At 39.3% G+C, this 19,407-nt stretch overlaps 2 protein-coding genes across 9 annotated transcripts in view; one reads left to right on the plus strand and one right to left on the minus strand.

Moving 5' to 3' along the window:
- Positions 1-1,539, plus strand: part of NRDC (nardilysin convertase) — a 97,609-nt gene extending 96,070 nt beyond the window's left edge. For both annotated transcript variants that reach the window (XM_032302358.1, XM_032302359.1), the window contains 2 exons: positions 706-795; positions 951-1,539. In XM_032302358.1, the coding sequence (XP_032158249.1) occupies positions 706-795; positions 951-1,148 (288 nt within the window). In that variant the 3' untranslated portion in view covers positions 1,149-1,539. The remainder of the gene's footprint in view (positions 1-705; positions 796-950) is intronic.
- Positions 83-19,407, minus strand: part of OSBPL9 (oxysterol binding protein like 9) — a 169,468-nt gene continuing 150,143 nt past the window's right edge. For 6 of the 7 annotated variants that reach the window (XM_032302364.1, XM_032302363.1, XM_032302362.1 and 3 more), the window contains 12 exons: positions 16,759-16,871; positions 16,342-16,460; positions 10,883-10,968; positions 9,537-9,708; positions 8,194-8,278; positions 7,295-7,405; positions 6,961-7,024; positions 6,699-6,839; positions 5,289-5,367; positions 4,354-4,445; positions 2,845-2,980; positions 1,847-2,572 (listed from right to left, as the gene is read on the minus strand). In XM_032302364.1, coding sequence (XP_032158255.1) covers positions 2,498-2,572; positions 2,845-2,980; positions 4,354-4,445; positions 5,289-5,367; positions 6,699-6,839; positions 6,961-7,024; positions 7,295-7,405; positions 8,194-8,278; positions 9,537-9,708; positions 10,883-10,968; positions 16,342-16,460; positions 16,759-16,871 — 1,273 coding nt within the window. In that variant the 3' untranslated portion in view covers positions 1,847-2,497. Of the gene's footprint in view, positions 556-1,846; positions 2,573-2,844; positions 2,981-4,353; positions 4,446-5,288; positions 5,368-6,698; positions 6,840-6,960; positions 7,025-7,294; positions 7,406-8,193; positions 8,279-9,536; positions 9,709-10,882; positions 10,969-16,341; positions 16,461-16,758; positions 16,872-19,407 lie in introns of those variants that run through there. The other variant, XM_032302361.1, reaches the window with a different exon arrangement.

The raw sequence follows: 19,407 nt of genomic DNA on the forward strand, positions 1-19,407 counted from the left end.
ATTGTGTTTATATTGAGGCTCACTACAGATTTGTGAGGGAAAAAGGTTTCTGCTATTTAAAGAAAATAGAGAACTTCTGATCTTTGAGCAATTCCTCTCCAGATTTATTAATTCTGGGTGTCAGGTCTTTTTGACTGCTTCTGGCCCAAAGTAATAAAACCTACAAATACAGCTCTAGGACCTGCGGTCTAGCTCTCTGAGAATATAACCCTACATGATGAATTAACAAAGACACTGAGGCAAAAGGGTGGTTTAACAAGAGGTTTCAGCCCAGCTCAAAAGGTGCTCCAGTTTTCTGATCAGAAGACAAACTTCTCTTCATCTGTTTCAATTGTTACTGTATTTTCTCAGGCCAGAGTATGCCTTAGCATGCACCTGAGAGGTTACACGAAGGTGATGGGTTTTGGCTCCGTGTGTACTACTCAGCTGTAACTATAGCATCTGCTACCCTTTCTTGCTTATTTGCCAGGGTTAACTATTGCTATGAAACACAGAAAGGTGTGTCACAGAAGCTCATTTTCATCCTTCTCTGGAATGTTGAGGGCAAGCTGAAACCTGGAAGAATAAAATGATATGCTCAGGTGCTAAGCAGAACCAAAGAGATCTGCCTAGGGGGCATGTTAGTTTAATAACAACTTTTTCAGAAAATACACTGCTAGTCTTTTACAGCTTTCCTTCTTTCCTGTCTTCCCTTTCTCCTGCAAGATTGAAGCACTGAAGTCATTCTCCAAATCTGACCTAGTCAACTGGTTCAAGGCTCACAGAGGACCAGGAAGTAAAATGCTCAGTGTTCATGTGAGTATAGTAACTGAACTATAGCTCTGTCCTTTCCAGAGCAGTCATTCAGCCCAGTTACCATTCCCTGAGTTTGGGTTGGGACTAGATTGTAATAGGTCTTTGCCCCTATCTGGTCAGCATGTTTCTCACCTCAAGTCTTTGGCTTCTTTCAGGTTGTTGGATTTGGGAAGTATGAGCTAGAAGAAGATGGTTCCCCTTCTGGGGAGGATTCAAACTCTTCTTGTGAAGTGATGCAGCTAACCTACCTGCCATCCTCTCCTCTGCTGGTAGACTCTACCATCCCCATTACTGATATCAGGGCTTTCACATCAACACTTAACCTTCTCCCCTACCATAAAATAGTCAAATAAACTGCAGTCTCGTTGGCCTGAAGCATTGTGTATTTAAAAACGTGTTTGTATTTTATGAAGTTACACTACTACTAGTGCCATTGAATTTTTTGCACTGCCATCATAGAATTTGATTTATACCTCCTTCTCCCACATTATGACTAACAAACCAAGGGTTACTACTATAGCAGCTGGCAGAGAGAAAGTAGCAGGGTATGCCAAGTGTTACCAAAAAACGTGCAAAAGCAGTTTGAGAAGACCCGGCCTGTCTTGGTTCTCTCAGATGGAGAACCTTGAGATGCCCTGTCTGATGCTTTAGTGCCTAAATGCTAGGTGCTAATACATGTGTGTGGGTTTTTTTTTTTTAATGTATTTTTAAATAAAGATAGTTCTGTAATGTCCTTCAGAATGAGCCATTTGCTGCTGTGGCATTCTTTTTTATTTGTCTCAGTGTGGGGTGGGGATCTAAAACCCTCTTTCTAAACCCTCTAAGGCAATAAAATATTTTTGGATAAAATGTTGGGAGGCCTATGTGTGCTGTATGAGAATTCAAGGAACTCTGGAGAATAGCATGGTGGGGATAAACAGAGAACACAGATATAAGGGAGGGTTGAGAAAAGGGATGGACCCCCTCCATTATGTTAGGAGAGTCCTTGTGTAAAGCTACTTAGCTCCTGGATTCAAGGTTGCCAGATAAAAGAAACACATTAAAAAAAAAATTTGGAAAAATTACTTTATGAAGCCTTAAGAAGCATTGAGTATAATTAAATATAGTCCAGAGTTAGATACAATTTAATAATAGTCCAATTCCAAAACAAAATTTGTTATAAGTGAGGCCATGAAATTTCCTAACACTTGATTTTAATACATTGCACTAAGTTTCTAAAACAACTCAGAGGAACCAATATTTACAGTAGATGGAATATTTATGAAAAATCTGGCATCAGGTATATATGTATGTATATGTGTGTGTGTGTGTGTGTGTGTGTGTGTGTGTGTTGTATATAGAACCCAAGATTATGTGAACTAGGAACAGATGTATATCTTAACAGCCATACTAGGTGTGCAAGGGTTAAGATTGGGATTTATAAATGCTTTTTAAAGCATGGGGTTTGGGGAAAAAAGCAGACATCTTGTTTTCAAAACCTGAAGTTTTTCTCAGGACTGAAGTCAAAATTGTAACTGCCACAGAAAAGGAAAAAAGGGAAGCTTTTCTCGCTTTAATTGTTCATCTGCATCATAAAGTCCAGTATCCCTGAGATAGGAACCACTGCAATAAGAAGGGAGTGAATAGGTTCTCCCAAAGGAAGATTGCTGCTTAATTATGCCTATTGCCCTGGTCGTCAGGTGTAAACTTTGCATTTCCCAACCTAATGCTTGGCAGCACCAAGACGTTTCAGTAACGGTTCATCGTAAACCCAACATTCTCCATCTTCATGAAATAACTGTAAAAGAAAGGGGGAGAATTCAGTTATTCACTTGCTTTGTATGTCTACAAATAATATTAAACTTATTATTTTATGTCTTCTCCCCCTCATTACACTGAAGTGAGTTTCAGGCAGGGACCAGGGCTCACCTTGTTCGTCACTATGCTTATTGAGAAGTGGTACACTACACACTACTTCAGCATTCACTGAAATGAATGAATGACTTACAGCACAGGGTACAGGGGGAGTAGCAGCTGGTAGGTTGGGGCAGGCTCCCCAGTCAAGCTTACCCTTGTCTCCCACTGAATTTCCTTTTCCTTCCTTTCCCGAGCTTCTGCTCTTTGTCTTTCTTCAAGTCTATGCTTGGCTTCGGTTGCTGCATCAATGTCTCGGATTTTTAAGTTGAAAGTGACATCCTTCCAAAGGCTAAAGGAAAAGAAGTCAAGGCACGGAGTATTAGATAGAGGAATTAGCAAACTTGAGACTGAAAGACTAGAGCCCCACTCAATTCAGCATAATGCAAGTATAAGTCAAATGGCTTTAAGAGTAGTTCACAGACTGAATTTCCTTAAAGTGGTACCAAGGTACTGGAATAATGGACAGAGAAATAGAAGATTCCCCTGCTTGTTCCAAAGGAATAAAATAAAGGATGGGCAGAAAGCTGGATATATGGTACAGACAACAGAGAAGAAAACAGAACTGAAACTTGGGGTTTTACTTCTGGCTGTACCTCTATCTAGCTATGCAACTTTGGGGCTTATCAGCTCACCTCTCTAGGGTGTGAGTTTCCCTTACTGTAAGTCAAAAAGCGTTAGATAAGGGCAAAGACATACCATTTCAGAAAAACTCCCCTGAATAGTGAAATCTGGAGAAACAGTCTGAACAGAGAGAATAAGGATCAAGAGGTGAACGGCAGAGACTTATGGAGGTAGGAGATGTGGTTTCTTCTCAAGGCCTGGAAAATGATTAACTAGGTAACTTTACAACGGAAGACACCTAAGGACCAGAGAAGTGGCCATGCCTAAGATCCCCCTGTGGTGAGGAGCAAAGCACAAATTTCTACAGATGTCCACTTACAAATACGAGCAGGCAGTCCAGCCACGCAGACTGTTAACAAGTTAGAGACAATAGCTGGGTAATGATTTGTAAGATCCTCTTCTTTCACTTAAGAAATGCCCAAATATGCTAAACAAAGAACTTCAGTGTGTGATTCTCATCCCACTGAGAGATCCTGATTTTACTGTGGCAAATGGTAAAGGAAAAAGGTATGTCTGAAACCACTGAAAATCTGAATACCAACTAGATCTTTTGATGATATTAAGGAATTGTTTCTTCCAAGTGTGATATTGTGGCTAGTGGTTTTTAAGTCATTTTAGAGTTAAATACTCAAATACTAAGGGATGAAATTTTTTTTGTAGTTTTTTGCAACAAAAGACCTTAGGGTATTTGTACACACCTCGATAGGGAACCTCACTGCCTTTTCTTATAAACCACAAAGATGGTGGTAACCCTGCACACTGTGAATATCTATTATATCCCAAACATTATATATACGATGTGTTTATCTCATTCAGTCCTCACATCAACTGAGGTATCTCCCATTTTAGGAAAGAAGGCAAAGAGAGGCAAGCTGACAGTCATGGTTAAAAAGCTAGTAAGTGGGAGCTCATATGAACCCAGGTATTCAGGATTAGTCTGTGCTCTTTATGTTCTGCTATCGTGTCTCCAAAACCCAGCCCTGCCTTTGCTAAGCCATTAGCAAGGGCACTGCGACAAGAGCTCTAACAAAGTCCTCTTACCAGCGGGATTCATACTCATTCTGATCTTCCAACTTCCTCACTTTCTTCTTAATTATAGGCAACTTCTTGGTATCTATAAAAACTGCATTTTCCTAGAAAACAAGAGGTAGATGTTTTATTTGTTCAAATTGTTCCAGGAGAAAAGTCAGCTCTTCCCAGAAGGCTTTAACAGATTTAATAAATCCCACATGGGAATAGTATGTGTAGACTGTGAGTTTCATATGCTACCTTCAGCTTAAAATATAGTGGTGTATCTAAGTCTTGGTAGGAGGTCAACAGAGGTTTTTAATGTGGCTATGTGCTACATGCTCAATATTAATCTCTTAGGAAAGTCAGACTCATAAACAACTAATTCTAATGTTAAACACTGAAGTGCTTCTTACATTTCAAATTCTCCCAGTCCAAAATCCAGTTTGTTTGCTCCTCCTGTTAATCCCATACCACCTTCTTCCTACTTTAATTAGGTACTGTTTCCAAGTTTCTTGAAGTCAAGGACTATCTTACTCATTTCTGTATCCATGGTGTCAGGCAGTAAATATGTTTCTTATAAAAATTCAAGTTGTGTAAACAAACACTAATTAGTTTGGCACTTAAAACATACAACCCGTTCTAATAAGACAGCTGTCACTTACTGGGTATTTGCTATATGCCAAGCATTATTTTATTTTATACATATATGAAATAATATATATTTATATATAAATATTTTATATGTATATTATATATTTATATATTTTTTTACATATACTGAGTATTCTGAGAGGAAAGGGGAAAATAAAATATATTGCTGGGGAAGAGGTGGGGAATGAAAAGATTTCCTTGAAGAGATGGCATTAGAGTTGGCCTTGGTGTTTAAATTTCTGGATGAAAAGTGTCTACAATATAGCCTACAATAAGTGTAGAATATAGGAAAATATAGGAATATAGGTTCTTACCCCTGTTGCATATTTTGCATACATTACACCATTCCATTCCCCTTCAACTGAGCAAAAAGACTTCTTATCATTTGGAGAACTAAACAGAAAAGGAAACATTTCTGTTAGTCTTAAGCTGAAAACTACCAAAGAATCTGGTCAGAGCAGAACATGGAAGAGCAACTGTGAAGTCTTGGGTAAAAGCAGCTTAGCAGAACTGGATTTCCCTGAGCCAACTGGAAGAATGAGGCCCCTAAACAAGATGCTAATGAATGCAACATCCCATGAATAGTGGATATGAGGTGAGCAAGAGAGCCCTGTGCTGGAGGCCCTGGGGCTACAAAGGATGAGGGATGGTCCCTGCTCTCAAGCTGTTCACAGCCTAGTTGTGGAGGCACCGCCACTGAGATTCTGGGTGGTAAAGAGCTATGGTGAGTTTATGTGAGCAATGGCGATAAAGGGCAAAAGTGTTGAAATGAAGGTCAGCGAAGGTCTCACTTATGGATGTAAACCTGGAGACCAGGCTGTTCATCCTGAGGAAGGATCCTGAGCTCAAACGGTCCAAGGTATCCTGAGGTCCTAAGGTCAAACAGTTTGACTTGCTGGTGCTGGTCTGGTTACCTTCAAGGAACACTGAGAAGCAGGCCGACCCATGCCTTTGTTCTGGACATCTGATTTCCACCATCAGTTCCAGTGGTGACCTGTGCTGCTCTCTGAGGTCTGCCCATATTCTCTGACTGCAGTAATTTTTTAGATTTTACACTGATCTTTAGGTAAACTTCATCATGTGTTCATGCACCTTCCTGCTCAAGATTTCTTTGGATGCTAATTATGCCATCCCAATTAATTTCCCTGGAAAGCTGGTTAATCAGTCATGTATCTTCTTCCATCTACAACCCTATTCCTACAGGGCCTCTTAGGGAAGACAAAGTCCTGCAGATTCTTCTCTTCCAGGCAGATTCTGAATCCACCCAACTGACTGTTACCCAGACAGCACAACTATCTTCATTTGACCCTAGATGGAACCAAGCCAAGATGTGATGGTTACTGTTTTTCCCTAGTAAAGGCAAAGAAAAAAGGACTGTGAGGACTTGGGAGACAATGCAGTGGGAATCACAGGGTCTACTATACAGACTGGCCCATGGTCCAATGAGTCAGGAATCTATGATTTGCATTAGTTGGCAATCTGCTAAGACTCCTCTCAGGTTCCCAGGAAGGAAATCCCAACAGTGAATGCTTCTTGTTCTAAACCGAGATTTTAGGTCTCCTTCTGATAAGGAATTTCAGGAAGAGACACACAGGATGTGAAACAAGTTTACAAAGACAAAACCATTGAAACAGTTAATTCCTCTTAATAAAAGTTACAGTTCAAGACAAAAAAGAAAAGTATTTCAGAGAAGCAGAAGAGAAGCAGAAAAACAAAATACCTACAAAATCTCAGCAGTAATTCTGTGCTTCTTGCCCCCATAGAAAGGTTTAGTGTGGAAGACGATATTTGCACTATAGCCAGTTTTGGAACAACTGATGTTGCATTCTCCGCCTAGTTCCACCCAGGGCACTGTGAGGATAGACCTGCAAAACCAAAAGTGCAGGTAAGGCTGCCAGTTCAGAGGACAGAAAAGAGGGGTGTAGTTTAAGGAACAGCAGGTTCTGCTGCCAGCTGATCAGAGGAAATGGATATAGCTCTACTTGCCTTCCATAACCATTGGGGAATGTGAGAATATAATGTTCATCATAATCTAGACACGAGACACAGCCTGTGAAGAGAAGGGATAGAATCTCTGATGAGCATAAGGCTTTACCGTCTGGATGCTGGATACTCCAGGATACTCCATTCAATTTAGGGAAAAATCAATCCTGCACCCTCCCACCCCTGTTCTCCTCCCCCATACACATGCTTATATGCAAACAATGACATCCAGTCTGGCTTTCTTGGTGCCATTTTCCCTCACAGGACAAGGGTCCACAGCACATATTACAATAAAATTCTATTAACACTCTAGTCTACCCAATGCTCAGAGACTTACCCTGCCCTATGTTGTGCACCCCAATCGACATCCCAAGGAATTTTGATTTGGTCCAGATATGAGCATTGAATTGTATCTTCTTGTTAAAGCACTCAGCATAAAAGGCTGAAACTGAACCAAATTGTTTTCAATTAGTGCACTACATAGCTATAGTCCCCTCTCCAACTCAACCTGGAGAAAGAACAGGCTTCATGGGGAAAATCCTGGTGTCCCTCAAAGAACAGCTTCAAATGAGGCCAGGAAGGACGTTAACTGCCTTTTATACCGTTTCTCCCAATGCAAGCACAACATAGGACCATTCTGCCAGGAACTTCCCTGAACCATGAGGGAAGCAATCCTGGAGGCTTAAAATCCTCTGGTCAGCAAGTATGTTCTTGCCCCACCAAAAGCTGGGCCCATCCACTATTTCCAGTCTTAACACTGTTGAGCAAGTAAGACATTAAAGATATGCATTCTCTCCACTATGTCAAGAACATACTGTGTAGAAACTACATCTCATTTATATAAACCCAAAATTGCTGAGGTCTCTATAGCACAGCTCATTATACGTGTGATTTTAGAAGGACAAGTTAGTTTCCCACATCCCTGCTTTTTACACACAGCTAATCAATGGAACAGAATCTTTGGCACTTACATAAGAAAGAAGAGGAACCAATCTTCATTAGGTTAGGAAGATATGAGGATAAAATGCCATAAAATCCATACTATAGTGAACTCAGCTATGGAACTTTTGTGTTTTTTATTATTTTTTTAAAGTAGGTCCATGCCCAACTCTGAGATCAAGAATTGCAGCATGCTCTGCCAATGGAGCCACCCAGGTGCCCCAGCTTTGGGGCTTTTAATGACCCTCTTTAGACAAAACAGTTTGAGAATGGATGGTGCAGAGCTCTGTAACTTACTAGGTGGATGATGGGAAACCTGTTCAGCCACAAACGTCACACAGTTTTTGGAAACCCAGGGAACTGGTCCTTCTGAAACTAGCTCCTGTAAGTAAATATAACATTTTCTTTTGGCGTGGAAACAGAAGTGACACTGTGCATAATCTAACAATTAGAGTCTCTGCGCCTCCCATGGTGGTTAACTATTCCCTCTTCCACAAGTCCAAGCCACCTTATACGTAACTTTTATTATGGCACTTAATTTCACTACTAGAATTACAGTTTTGTGTCTGTCTCCCTTCACTAGACCTCCCTGACCAACAGTTCCTTGAAGGCAAGCATTAAGTGCCTAACCCAGGGCCAGGCATGGCACAGATGACAGTCACTTATCAGTCTGCCAAATGAGTAAGAACAGACACATTATACTGCCTTGTCTTCAGTAAGGACCACATGTAATGAATCACACAGAAAGGGAGAGATATGGAGAGTTCATGGTTTGCTCAGAGGCTACTATGTGCCAGGCACTATGCGCTAGGGCCTCTCTACATTTGCTTGAGTCTTCCCTCTTCAACATCCTCCTCAAACCAATCTCTAGATGTTGGGGCCCTGAGAACTCAGGTCTGCGTTATCTACTCTTCTCCAGGCATGCTGTCTTACTAGCTAAGTGTACCTGGTTCCAGTACTTTAAATGCCATCTAAATATACTGAAATCTCTAAAAGCCCCATTTTTATCCTAGACTTCTCCCTTAACTCCAGACTCTCAAAAATTCTGACTCCCTACTTGACAACTCCACTTAAATGTATGTGTAATTCACACTTGATATTTCCAATTAGTTCTTGATTTTTCCTTCTCCAAATCTAACTTTTTTTCCTTTTTTGTAAATGGCATCAATGAACTGCTGAAGCCCACATGAAGGGTTCATCTGTCACCTTTCTTTTACCTCCCCCGGCTACCTGTGTAGTACTACCTCCACAATATAGCGTGAATCAACAATGAATCTTCTGGAATAATGCCAAAACTTCCTCAGCTATAGTCTTGCTTCTATTTTTGCCCCTTTCTGATTTATTTTGCACAAAATCATTACAGTGATTTTTTTAAAACAAAAATGCAATCCTGGTAAGCCACAAAATTACCATTACAGCCCACAAGGTCTTGCATGACATGATCTCTGAATCTCACTTCATGCTACTCCTTTCCTGCTCACTATTATCTAGAGGATGTTGACCCAGCAATTCTGTTCTTCTGGGGGTGCTGTGCATCTTTTGATTACTATCTTTACCATTATTATCTGCCCCCAAATAAAATGAAATCTTGAATCAGTATGCAATTCAATATCACTAAAAAACATCAGTTCAGAACTCACTGTGTTCTCTTCAGTATCATTTGGCAATGTCCAGTGACACTGAAAGATTTCGCCTAAAATGGGGTTGTATGGCTTTTTGGCAACCGATCCTTTCCTTCCTGCATGAAAGGCGGAGAGGTACCATTTCACAACCTGAACCATTCGATCTCTGGCATCCTTCTGGTCACTAATGCTGCAAGGCAGAAAGACAAAATTTAATGTCTTGCTTTCTGACAGGACACAAGCTGATGCTGCACTCCTTCACATGGTCCACTATAAGCCAGGGAGAGAGGACCCAGGACCGAGAGTTTTTAAAACTGAGACATAATATACATGATTAAACGCACTAGTCTTAAGTGTTTGGCTTGATGAATCTGATAAATGTATAGTTAATTAACCTGAATGACATAGGTTTAAACTGTGATTCCTCTTACATGTGGATATTTTTTGATAAATAAAGTACTGTAAATATATTTTTCCTTATGATTTTAATATTTTTCCTCTAGTTTACTTCATTGTTAAGAATACGACATGTAACACATGTAACATACAAAAATATGTTAATACTGTTTGTGTTATCAGCAAGGCTCCCAGTAGGCTACTATTAGTAAAGTTTTGGGGGAGTCAAAGGTACATATTTTTGCCTACATGGGAGGTAAGCACCCCAAAGCCCCACACTGTTTGAGGATCAACTGTATACCAGTGTTAGCCAATGTGTCCACCCATTGTGAAACCTCAAAGTGATTTCTATCTGGTTCCAGTAAACCATAGTCTAAGGCCAAGGAATGTAGTAAGAAAAGATGGACTGTAACACCCTGCTTTACGGAAAAATGTCCTGCTACCACTGAAAAGCAATGTGAACTCACCTCCTTGTAAATCAGTGCCAACTTTACTTTCCTTTTGCATACATATCTACTATTACAAGCTAATATTTAGAAGTTATGAGTCTGTCTGTAATCTGGACACTAGACTACCAGCTCCTCAAGGGCAGACACTGACTTTTTTTTTCCTGGCAAATGCCAGGTGCTTCAGAAAGGTTTGCTAAATTCAGGTAACTGAATTTTGTTGGGATGAAGTATAAACAGTGATTACCAATCCCTGGATCAAATATGTTCCAGCCTTGGCTTTATAAGTACTGGCTACCTATTAATGGGCTCTCAAGATTTTTTTAGTGTCTAACTTGACTGCTTAACATCACTACCATGTAACCTAAGCAAACAGACAGGCATCTGATATAAACAAAGTATTTAATGCCTTTTCCTAGAAATGTCTGAAAGGTAAAAGGAAAAAAAGAATTAATCTATTCTGTACAAAGAGAAAGTTACCAAGTAACATCCTAAAAATTGGAAACTAGAGTGTTCAAATACCTCACAAACAGATCCGGATGTGCAAAAAAGTCTGCATACATTTCTAAAAGAGATCTTCTTTCAAGAATGAATGTTGGAAGAACTACCTGAAAAACATAAACATTTGACCCTTGAGGATCAAATTCCACTACAGATAAACAGATTGCTGAATTGTTTTAAAAAACACAAAACCAAAAACCCCCCAAACCCAAAAATCTCATTCCAATCATGGTATACCCACCATGTACTGCCCAGGCATGCTTCTGATACCCACTTCCCAAACTATTCTGATTCAGAAATGCCCATTAACCTGCCCAACAGATGGGAAACGAAGAACAGATTTTGAACGTTCAGATGTCACTTTCTTCGTGCAATCTCCCTAAAGCTCCTGAATCAGAATAACAGTGACAAATGACACTCAGTAGCTACCCTCTGATGCCTACACACATTATGTTCCTTTACAACAATCCTGTTCAGAAGAAACTATTATCCCTATTTTACAGTCAAGAAAAATGAAGCTCAAAGAAAATGAGAAATTTTTTCACTGCTCTGGACTGATGTGAATTCTGTACTGAATCTCTGCACTTTTTTTTTTTATCTTATTTTTGAAATTTATTTATTTGACAGAGAGACATCACAAGTAGGCAGAGAGGCAGGCAGAGAGAGAGAGAGGAGGAAGCAGGCTCCCTGCTGAGCAAAGAGCCCGATGCAGGACTCGATCCCAGGACCCCGAGATCATGACCTGAGCCAAAGGCAGTGGCTTAACCCACTGAGCCACCCAGGCGCCCTGAATCTCTGCACTTTCTAATGCTGCTTCTCTATGATCATTAGTTGTATTAGGCAATTTACCTACTTATGCAACTGTCTTCTCAAATAAATGATCTCCTAGAATGTGAGGACTACACATACAAATGCATTCATAACTACTATTACACAGCAAGAGATTTTTAAATGAGCACTAAAGGAATCAATAAGAGAATAAAGATGGGAATCCATCTGAACTCTCTTCCTACCATGGGGCTGACCCCAGGAAGAAAAATGTTGAGGGCCTAGGAATGTGGCAGAGGAGAAAAAAACCAGTAAACTGGAATATGGAAAGAATGAATGAGAAAGATTAGGAACAACCAATTAAAAAGAGAAGTATATCATTAGGAAATGAAAGAACAGTTTTTGAAATGTCTATCAGATTATAAATTATTCATTACGGAGCACCACAGACAACAAAAATTTCCTTAAATTTAGTAATTACTGTGCATCTACTATATTCAAGATCCTGTGTTAAATGTTGTGGACAAGGCAAAGGTAAGGATGAGAGAATACCATCATCAAATTTTAGGTGGAGTACTGGGGCACCTGGGTGGCTCGGTCGGTTAAGTACCGAACCCTTGGTTTCGGCTCAGGTCATGATCTCAGAGTCGTGGGATCAAGCCCTGCATCAGGTTCCATGCTCAGCACAGAGTCTGCATGAGATTCTTCCCCCTTCCCTCCCTTTCTATCCTTCCCCCCGCTCAGTGCATGCACGTACCCTCTCTGAAGAAATAAATCTTAAAAAAAAAAAATCTTTAGATGGATTGCGACAAATATACAAGAGATGTTCAGTGTCCTCAAAGTTCAGGAGAGGGAAAGATCATGTTCTGCTGGGGGACCAGAATGAAGGCAGAGCTGGGAAGTAATTCACTGAGGTGGCACTGGAGAAAAGCCTTAGATAAGAGTATGGCTATAACAGAGGAGAAAACAGAAGAACAAGACATGGACATGGGAGGGGGAGAAAAAAAGGCAGAGAAAGGAAATACTACATCAAAAACTAATGATGTACTTATACAGGGAATGACCAGTGGACCAATGTGGCTGGGTATATAAAGACTACCGAAGAGACTGATCGAAGGAACACAGCTTAGAAAAGGACACTGTGGCTCTAACATTTAGAATGTTTATAATAAGACTCCAGAGTTTACATTTTAAGTAAACTGTTTCCTATGTATGTTTCCTTCCTATGTATGTTCATAATCTAATATGGTTAGACTGGTAGGTAAGCTTACCTGCTGACTTGGTGCAATGAACTTAGAACTCGTCAACAGAGAAATTAAAAATGCCAAGAAAGAATGCTGAATAACAAAACGGATTCTTTCTCTCTTTCTTTCTTTTTTTTTGAGAGGGAAAGAGAGAGTCTAAGCAGGTTCCACCCAAGGCACAGATATCCTTTGATATCTCATGACCTGAGATACTGAGCTGGCCAAAATCAAGAGTTGGATGCTGAAATGACTCAGCCAGTGATGCACCCCAGAAGTAAATAATTTTAAATATAAAGAGCTCTTAAAAGAAAAGATAAAGATTACTATTACCAGCAGAAAAATGGACAAAAGAACTGAACAGGCAATTCAAAAAAGAAGAAATGGCCAAAAACCAAAATTTGATACGTAATAAAAAGATTTTTTTCCTCCCTACTTAAAAAATTTTCCTGAGAACTCCATTCACCAGATCACCTTCAATGTTTTTACTACTACACTGATACCAGCCATCACATCAAGTAAATGGAACAGGGCTAGATTGTCTTTGACCTGGGTTCAAGTACTTACTTTGCTGCCACTTCATGTAAGGAGGCCCTGGAAACGAACTCAACATCCCTAAGTTTGTGTAAAAGGAGGATAATCCCATGCCCTGCTTATATCTTAGAACTACTTTCAAGAAAGAAAGAAAAAAAAAAACTATTTTGAAGACCAAGTGAGGTAAATGGGACAAGACTTTATAGTACTTCCAAACACTACAAAGTGCTTGGGAAAATAAAAAGCATCTGAGGTAAGAAGATACATTTTATAAATAAAAGAATGAGATAAAAATTTATGGCATTGTCAAGCAGAGAAAGACAACTGTCATATGGTTTCAACTTAAATGTGGAACATAATAGAACAGAGAACCTTAGGCGAAGGGAGGGAAAATTCACTGGGAAAAAATCAGAGAGAGAGACAAACCATGAGAGGCTCTGGACTCCGGGAAACAAAGTGAGGATTACAGAAGAGGGGTGGAGGGGATGCGGCAACCAAGTGATAGGTATTAAGGAGGACACGTGTTGTGATGGGCACTGGGTGTTATATCAACTAATGAATCATTGAACACTACATCAAAAACTAATGATGTACTTATACAGTGAACATAAAAAAATTATTGTATTGTTGTAATACTCTGGAATGCATAAAGGCATCAAGATTTCAGAATCTGTTGGCAATCACAGCCCTTTGTGCCAGTAAAGATTTCTAAAATAGCTAGTTTTTAACATTTTTGGTAAAAAAAAAAAATTATTATATCTTTCATAATGTAAGAAGCTTATAGTGGCTATGGACCAAATATAGATTATCTCGCAGAGAAAATTATGAGAGGCACGATTTACAAAACTGAGTATTGCAGACACTTTTGGTTGCCTATGCACATCCCTGCTTCATCCTTAGTTAACAGAATTCTGATTCAGTTTAGGTTCAGGCTCTAGGTAGCCATGTCGGTCACAGATCTCACGGGGTGAATGTGATTAATCTGTATCATTTAACCTCCCTTGCTAGTGACTGGCTCAGGTGTGGGCACACACATAGCTCTGGCCAACGAGATTCAATTGAAAGTCTGAGCGGCCTGGAGGCCTGTGTAGCTTAGTTGGTTAAGTGTTTGCTTGTGCTCTCTGTCAAATAAATAAATAAAATCTGTAAAAAAAAAAAAAAAAGGAAGTCTGGGTGCCTGCGTGGCTCAGTGGGCAGAACCTCTGCCTTCGCTCAGGTCATGGTCTCAGGGTTCTGGGATCAAGCCCCGCGTTGGGCTCTCTGCTTAGCGGGGAGCCTGCTTCCCTCCCCCTCACCCCCACTTGCTGCTCTGCCTACTTATGAACTCTGTCAAAAAGAAAAAAAAAAAAAGGAAGTCTGAGGGGCCACTTCAGGAGAAGACCATCCTTCCCTAACAACAACAACAACAAATCCATGAAAAGAAATTATTTTTCTGCCTCTTGACATTATTTGCCCAAGAATGGCATGACTGGAAGTGTGACACCCATTTTGAAATGACAAGGAGACAAGCCTGAATGTGAAAGTCTATGGAAGAACAGAGTTTCTTTCTAACACACAGCTGATTGAATTAATCAGTCCCACAACTACTTTACTTCTAGCCTTCTCATTGTATGAGCTAATAAACCTGGTATTGTTCAAGTTATCTTCTGATGAGTCTTCTATTAAGACCAAAGCCGACCATGGTGGAAGATACAGAACAGAAATATTTAGATGTCAACATCTAAAATTAAGCTCTAACTTACAAATCTGAAGTAATAATTCTGCTCTAGTAAATGCAATCTAATGATCACTGAAAAAGTTCCGGGACAAACCCAGAACATTCCTGCCCAATTTGCTGGATTCCACAAATAAATGCTAGTCTTGTGTTTCTGTTCTCACTTAGATTTGAGGTAAAGGGTTTGATTGTAGACACTTATTAGAAAGTAGTATGGATTAGTTTTTTTTTTTTTTTCCTCAATAGCCCTCTAAATCCAAAGCCAAAATAAAGCTGACTGGTGTCAAAGACTACCTAGCACTGTATTTGATTTGGTAGTAACAAAAGTGAGACTCCTAAATTTTATTAACTTTCTAAAGCCAGACAGAATAATAATCTAACCAAGATGAAAATTACTACAGCTCATGTCTTTAAGATGAGACACGGCAGTAAAAAGATTGGATTTTGAGATCACAGACCATATTAGAATCTCAGTTTTGCCAGTTACTAGGACTCAGCCAAGTTACTCAGCCTCTATGAGTTTTAGTTTTCTCATCCATAAAATCTTAACAGTAACACCTCTGCAGAGCTGTGAGAATTAAGTACAAGGATGAGGTTTCCAGCACAGTGGTGAGATATATAATAGGCACCCATATATTCTAGTCTCCTAACTTAACAGGGCATTCTGTTTAGAGAACTAAGTTTAAATTCAAATTCAAATTCATTGTGTGGCTCATTGTGTGTCATACCATTTCTCATTTATGACCTGTTCTAATCCTTAACAACCCTGTGAAGTAGCCACTGTATGTTCATCTTACATGAGAAACATAAAGATCACAGAGGAAGGGACTGCTCAAGGTTACATGGCTTGCAAACACAGGATGCGAACACAGGTCCTCTAAGCCCAAGATTTCAGAACTCTGTTCGTTTTGATTCTGGGCACACTGTACTGCTTTAGGTTTTATCCATAATTACTAATCAAACGCAACATTATTCCTTGTTTGCCCACAAGAAAACCCAAATCTAATTCATATTATCCACATATACTATATTTCTATGAATTCTAGTTTACATATTTTATCCATTTATAAAAATTCTGCTTATTCATCTACATTATATTAAACCACAACTGTAACAGAGGCTATGTCATTATGCTACATTTACAAGCCACATTCACTGAACAATCACTGAGAATCCACACGTACACGTTAAGACTTAGAGCAAATGCCAAATTTAATTCTTACCTTAGTAAGATCCATTCCAAGCCTAACCTGTGACAAGAGATGCATGATAACGCTTTTGTGCTCTTCCACCGACCCTGCCTCCCCTTCATCATCTCTATCATCATGTGAGTCGAAAAGGTCTAAAATAAAACAGATCTGCTTAGACTGGTATTAAACTGCGCCAACATGTGGATGCTACCAGTGCTACAAATCTTTTTTTCAAAAAAATGTTTTTAAGAGGAAGAGTTAAATTTGGGGCACCCAGTGGCTCGGTCAGTTAAGCGTCTGCCTGGGACTGAGCCCCTCATCGGGCTCCCTGCTCAGCAGGAAGACTGCTTCTCCCCCCCCCCCCCCCATTTCTCTGTGTCAAGTAAATAAATAAAATCTTAAAAAAAAAAAAAAAAAAAAAAAAGAGTTAAATTCTCCAAGGTCACTTACCAGCATCACTTGTTCCATTGGACATGGAAGAATTAAGTGACTCTGTGGTATCTGGGCGCTTTAGACTATTTCCTGAACTGCTATGTGTCAAGACTGAGGCAGATCCAGAGGAACTTTTAAAAAAAAAAAAAGCAGTAATTATCTTCTTAAGTCTTTTAAGAAAGCAATTCAGTCCTAGTAAGACATTAACCTATAAAGCTATCTGAAACCAATATAGGCAGACAGATGACAGAAACAAGCTAGACTTACAGTGAGCTGGTCACACACACACACACACACACACACACACACACACACACACTTTCCAACTCCCTGTCACCCTCATTCTGAAAGACTGTAAACTGTAAAGTGTGATGACTGTTTCTTGTCTTGTGCTTTTTACATAGTGTGTGTTCAGCCAAGCCATGCTGAAAGGTCATCGAAAATTAGTAAGAGGGGCGCCTGGGTGGCTCAGTGGTTTAAAGCCACTGCCTTCAGCTCAGGTCATGATCCCAGGGTCCTGGGATTGAGCCCCACATCGGGCTCTCTGCTCAGTGGGAAGCCTGCTTCCCTTCCTCTCTCTCTGCCTGACTCTCTGCCTACTTGTGATCTCTGTCAAATAAATAAATAAAATCTTAAAAAAAAAATTAGTAAGAGTTTTGCTTCTGCAACTAAGTTTAAAACTAGAGTTCATTTTCTTTTCACATTACTTTGCATAAAATTACATATTACTTCTCTGCAACAATTTCTAGAACCTGAAAAATTGCTAAGTCTATTACTTAAGTCTTAAAAGATGTTGTGTCTGTATTTTTGAGATCCTTTGATAAAAGCCCACAATGGTATTTAATGTTCTTCCCAGTCATTTAAAAACTGTATTTGAAATTACAAAAATAAAAAAGCATGGTATTTTTTAAAAAGTAAATTTATGATAACTGAAATTATGAGATAATTGATAGGTTTTAAAAAAGCTTCCTCTCTTATTGTACCTGTAATCCTAACTCACCCAGGATTACTTGTATATTAATAAAGGCATACAGTTTACTTAAGAGTAAAAAGAAAGCCGATTTTTTTTTTTTAAGATTTTATTTATTTATTTGACAGAGAGAAATTACAAGTACACTGAGAGGCAGGCAGAGAGAGAGAGAGAAGGAAGCAGGCTCCCTGCCGAGCAGAGAGCCCGATGCGGAACTCGATCCCAGGACCCTGAGATCATGACCTGAGCCGAAGGCAGCGGCTTAACCCACTGAGCCACCCAGGTGCCCCACGAAAGCCGAATTTTTTACACTGCAGATAATTATTTATAAAACAGGACACATATAACCAGTTTTTGTGAAAAATTTATGGATGTAAAGCCTATAATATATTCTAATTTAAACACACTTTGCCCTAATTACTTACCTTCTCTTGATTTTTTATTTAATAATAAATTCTGGTTGGTTTTTTTTAGAGTTTTTCACAGCAAAACTAAGTAGGAAGTACAGAATTCCCATGTCCCTTTTCCCCCATACATGTACATCTCTCCCATATCATCACCATTCTGCACCAAAGTGGTACACTAGTAACAACTCATGAACCTACAGCGGCACATCATTCTCTGACTCAAAGTCCACAGTTTACATTAGGGTTCATTCTCAGTGGTGGACATTCTATGAACTTTGCCAAATCCTCTACTGTAGTATCGTAGAGAACAGTTTTCCCTACCCAAAAAAAATCTGTGTTCCACATATATTAGAACATTAAAATACTAGAACATTCTAATATTAAAATATTAGATCAATATGTACTCTAATTTAAACATAGTTTGTCCTGGTTACTAACCTTCTTTTATCTATTTTTCAAAAATCCTTAGGTAACTAAATATTGCTTCTTTGATAATTTAGTAGTATACATCACAAGGTACTATAACTAATGTCTACCTCACCAGTTTTGAAAACCAATAGTAAGAGAGATCAAATTATCATTAAATAAAAGAGGTACATGTTTTGTGGCTCTTTGGTATATCATCAAAACAGAGTCAATCTTTTAAATCCATTCACCAGGGGCGCCTGGGTGGCTCAGTGGGTTAGGCCGCTGCCTTCGGCTCGGGTCATGATCTCAGGGTCCTGGGATCGAGTCCCGCATCGGGCTCTCTGCTCAGCGGGGAACCTGCTTCCTCCTCTCTCTCTCTGCCTGCCTCTCTGCCTACTTGTGATCTCTCTGTCAAATAAATAAATAAAATCTTTAAAAAAAAAAATATCCATTCACCAAAACCCCCAAATTCTTTAAAATATGTATCTTATTTTAGATGCAATTCCGAAGGTCAGATCTATGCTGTGCTTTTCTTTTGTACTCAGGTTAGAAACCACGTTTGGGGTAAATGAAATGCTCAATAGAGCTCAAAATAAAAAAGGTGATAAATTCTCATTTATCCATTTCATAATTTACCTCAATCAGGAAAAGAACTGAAAGAATGCAGTTAAAAAATAACAGCAACTTTGATAAAAATGATATGCATACAAGGCTTATCTGCAGTGGACTAATTTGTACAGTATGTAATCATAATATCATAAACTAAACCAAAAAATGTGAAGGCTGAACTGAATTATAACAGAATCCAAAGTCTTACTGAGTACTAAGGTATGTGCCAAACGCTGTGTCTTTATCTCCGTAACACTTTAACCTCCATAACAA

This window comes from Mustela erminea, chromosome 10 (assembly GCF_009829155.1).
Source record: "Mustela erminea isolate mMusErm1 chromosome 10, mMusErm1.Pri, whole genome shotgun sequence".
Taxonomy (NCBI): domain Eukaryota; kingdom Metazoa; phylum Chordata; class Mammalia; order Carnivora; family Mustelidae; genus Mustela; species Mustela erminea.